Consider the following 4,248-nt stretch of genomic DNA (forward strand, 5'->3'; position numbering starts at 1 on the left):
GGGGGGGGGAGAAGAGAGCGGGGGCCTGATGCACCGGGAGGGGGTCACGGGGGGCGGCCCCGTTTCCCGGAGGCGGGTCGGAACCCCCATCCCTGGACCCAAACATCCCCCCACGGCCACCACAGCCGACCCGGGACTCCCAGACGCCAACGCCTCCCGGTTAATTCGGGAGGGGGCCCGGCCATCCCCACACCGGAGCCCCCCCCCCGCTCCTTCCCCACCGGGACCCGTGCGTCCGGACACGCTCCCCCCCTCCCGTCCGCCCCGAAGCCCCCCCATGGCGGTCAGCACCCCCTCGGGCTGCCCTGACCTCCTCCAACCGGCAGCGGCCGCAGGAGCCGCCATCGCCACATGACGGGGCCCCGCCACCGCCACCGCCACCGCCGGAAGTGGCCCTTAGGGCGCCGCCATGGGGTCCCACCGCGGGGCCGTCCGGGGGGAGACACTTCCGGGAACTGCGGTCCGTCCCGGAGGCGCAACCCCCCGGAAATGCGGAGGGGAACCTTAGTTCCGGGTAGGCCCGGTACCGTGGGGGACACCCCACCATGTTCCTCCACGATGTTCCTCCACCATGTCCGTCCACTATGTCCCTCCACCGTGTCCCCACTCCGCCTCCGTGTCCCATCAAGGCTCCCAGGGCCGCCTTAATCACAGAATCACGGAATTGTCGGAGTTGGAAGGGACTTCTAGAGACCACCCAATCCAACTCCCCGGCCAAAGCAGGGTTGCCCAGAGGACATCACTCAGGAGCATCCAGGCGGGGCTTGAAGGTCTCCAGAGAAGGGGACTCCACACCCTCCCTGGGCAGCCTGTTCCAGGGCTCTGCCACCCTCACCCCAAAGAAGTTCTTCCTCATTTTTGAGTGGAACTTCCCATGTTCCAGCTTGTGCCCGTTGCCCCTCATCCTGTCACTGGGAACCACTGAAAAGAGTCCAGCTCCATCCTCCTTCAACCCACCCTTTAGATCCTTGTCAGCATTAATAAGGTCTCCCCTCAGCCTTCTCTTCTCCAGGCTCAAGAGCCCCAGCTCTTTGAGCCTTTCCTCATCAGGGAGATGCTCAAATCCCTCCATCATCTTTGTTGCCCTACGCTGGACTCTCTCCAGTAGTTCCCCGTCTCTCTTGAACTGGGGAGCCCAGAACTGGATGCAGGATTCCAGTTGTGGCCTCACCAGAGCAGAGCAGAGGGGCAGAATGACCTCCCTCCACCTCCTGGCCACACTCTTCCCTATGCAGCCCAGGGTTCCATTGGCCATCTTGGCCACAAGGACACATTGCTGGCTCATGGAGATCCTGCCATCCACCAGGACTCTCACATCCTTCTCCTCAGTAGTACTTCCCAGAAGATCCACCTCTATTGGTGCCTGGGGTTCTTCCTCCCCAGGTGCAGGACCTTACACTTGTCCTTGTTGAACTTCATGAGGTTCTTCTCTGCCCAGCTCTCCAGCCTGTCCAGGTCACGCTGGATGGCAGCACAGCCCTCTGGAGTGTCGGCCAGCCCTCCCAGTTTGGTGTCATCAAAGGGAATGGAAGGGCTCAGGGCTCCAGCATGGGGGCAAGGAGTTCTCAGAATTGCAGCCATCAAAGGAGAGAGAGAGAGAGAACTCCTCAGCAAAATTCTTAATTTATATTGAATTTATATTGAATGTTCCTGGTATGAAATAAGCCCATAGGCTACTCTCTTCCACCTAAAGCGACTCATTGATCCTGGGAGGGCTTTGGCAGGGGAGTTGGACTGGGTGGTCTCTAGAGGTCCCTTCCAACACTGACAATTCCATGATTCCATGATTCCTCCTGAAGCCGCAGCACTCGCAGGGTCCCACATGGGCTGTCCCTGCTGGGAGGGACCAGCTTCCTGGGATGGAAGGGGCTGGGGACAGTTGTGGTGTATTTTATATCGATATCGGGATCAATACTCCTTCTTTAGCCTTATTAATATTAATTATCCCCTCTTATTCTATTAGATCCTGTTACCGCAAACTGGCAGATAAAACTTTTTAAGACTCAATTTAAATTTTAGAAAGCAGGCATTCTTTATCGAGGCACCGGATTCCTCCTGTTGTGCACACCGAATACCGTTGTCAAATTAAATTCATACACAACAGGTCTACATAGTCAATATAATTCCAAGAAAACATTAACATATTCATTACATTTCTGAGAATTCATTTACATATTATAATACACTTTTGGGCATGCGTCGTTGTGCCTTCTGGTGGTCTTCATTACGAGTGAGGGTTGTTTCTTCCTCAATCTTCATCTTCTCCACCTCTCCTTTGGCTCACTTTTCATCTTGGCAAAACATTCTAACTGCTTAATTGCTCATTAAAGCTAACGATCTCCCTGCTACCACCTGTTTGTCAGACAATGTCCGTATTTATTGCATCCCTGCCTTAGGTCACCATGTTCTCAGGGCCACAGACTTTCTTATCTTACTATGTTCTTGAAATCATTTGGGGTGGTTGCTAAAATAGCTACATTTCTTCTCTAAAAGAAGATTCTCTGCAGTTTAACCATTTATAAACTACATAAAATCTTCCTTAGGTATCAACCTGTTTATATTTCAACCCTTGGGTTCCCTTCCTTTTTTCCCAGTTCCCCTTCCCGGCTGGAGAGGGATCACGGGGCGAGAGAATAATTACCTAAGTGACAATAGATCATTGTGGGTCCCTCAAAAATAAATCTCCTCCTAGAGAAAAGGAGGCTGAGGGGAAACATTGCTCTCTCCAACTCCCTGAAAGGAGGGTGTAGCCAGGGGGGGTCGGTCTCTTCTCCCAAGGAACAGGCGATGGGACAAGAGGAAACACCCTCAAGTTGTGGCAGGGGAGGTTCAGGTTGGATATCAGGAAAATTTTTTACACGGAAAAGGTTATCAGGCATTGGAATGGGCTGCCCAGGGAAGTGATGGAGGCACCATCCCTGGAGGTATTTAAAAGACGGGTTGACATGGTGCTGGGGGACATGGTTTAGTGATGTTTTTTTGTCCGTTAGGTTGATGGTTGGACTAGATGATCTTGAAGGTCCCTTCCAACCTAGATGATTCTATGATTCTATGAAAATGCAACAAACACACACACGCAGAGGACTGTGCTGATAATGGTTCTTTATTGCCTTCATGGAGGGTCCGGTGGTCCCTTGGTGCCATCAGTAGGTGCTGAAGACAGCCTGGATGTGCTCCCCGTCCCTTGGTTTGTAGGTGCCAACCCCTGCCATGGAGGGATAGGGGTGAGACCATACCCCACAACCCCCCCGTAGCCCCCCATCCCATGCTGCCCACCTTCCTGCAGGGCGTCCTCCCCGCTGAGGAACTGCCAGTAGGTTCTGTCCTCTGGGTTGGCCGCCAGCCCGTGGATGGAGACCACCATGGGGCCCCAGGATGTCTGCTCCGTCTGGAAGCTGTTGGGGAGACGGGTGGGCTCGAGGATCGGTGCTGGTGGGGGGAAGCCATCAGCCTCCCCTCTACATCCCCCGGCCCTGGTTCTCACCTAAAGACCTGGGGTTCCTTCTCCTCGGCTGCCTGCAGCACCTTGAGCAACGTGGAGCCCTCCGGGACCCACACGGAGATGGATTTGCTGAAGTGCTTGCCCTGCAGCTTGTTGATGATGGAGTAGTGCACCTCGATGAGGGCTGGTGGGAGGGGAGAGGAGCAAGGTGGGCACCCAACGCAACGCCACAGGGGCACCGGGCACGAGCGTCACAGAAACACAGAATCACAGAATACTATGGGGTTGGAAGGGACCTCTGGAGATCAGCTCTTCCAACCCCCTGCCAGAGCAGGGCCACCCAGAGCAGGTCCCACAGGAACGTGTCCAGGAGGATTTTGAATGTCTCCGGAGAAGGAGACCCCACCACCTCTCTGGGCAGCCTCTGCCAGGGCTCTGCCACCCTCACAGTAAAGAAGTTCCTCCTCACGTTTAGGTGGAACTTCTTATGGTCCAGTTTGTGCCCATTTCCTCTTGTCCTGTCCCTGGGCACCACTGGAAAAAGCCTGGCCCCATCCTCCTGACACCCACCCTTTCAGTATTTATAGGTGTTGATCAGATCCCCCCTCAGTCTTCTCTTCTCCAGACTAAAAAGCCCCAAGTCCCTCAGCCTTTCCTCATCAGAGATATGCTCCAGGCCCCTCATCATCTTTGTAGCCCTCTGCTGGCCCCTCTCCAGCAGTTCCCTGTCCTTCTGGAACTGGGGAGCCCAGAACTGGTCCCAGTGCTCCAGCTGGGGCCTCCCCAGGGCAGAGCAGAGGGGCAGG

The 4,248-nt window shown here is 55.2% G+C and overlaps 2 protein-coding genes across 2 annotated transcripts in view; both read right to left on the bottom strand.

Annotated features, from left to right (window-relative positions):
• MRPL16 (mitochondrial ribosomal protein L16) overlaps positions 1–420 on the bottom strand; it is a 2,204-nt gene extending 1,784 nt beyond the window's left edge. Inside the window, exon 1 of the mRNA XM_014948817.1 lies at positions 311–420. Within this exon, the coding sequence (XP_014804303.1) occupies positions 311–353 (43 nt within the window). The 5' untranslated portion in view covers positions 354–420. The remainder of the gene's footprint in view (positions 1–310) is intronic.
• A 2,662-nt stretch (positions 421–3,082) lies between these two features.
• GIF (gastric intrinsic factor) overlaps positions 3,083–4,248 on the bottom strand; it is an 8,860-nt gene continuing 7,694 nt past the window's right edge. The window contains exons 11-13 of the mRNA XM_014948751.1: positions 3,485–3,695; positions 3,277–3,395; positions 3,083–3,205 (exon numbers count right to left, since the gene is read on the bottom strand). Coding sequence (XP_014804237.1) covers positions 3,144–3,205; positions 3,277–3,395; positions 3,485–3,695 — 392 coding nt within the window. The 3' untranslated portion in view covers positions 3,083–3,143. The remainder of the gene's footprint in view (positions 3,206–3,276; positions 3,396–3,484; positions 3,696–4,248) is intronic.

This window comes from Calidris pugnax, unplaced genomic scaffold (genome assembly GCF_001431845.1).
Source record: "Calidris pugnax isolate Ruff unplaced genomic scaffold, ASM143184v1 scaffold107, whole genome shotgun sequence".
Lineage (NCBI taxonomy): Eukaryota > Metazoa > Chordata > Aves > Charadriiformes > Scolopacidae > Calidris > Calidris pugnax.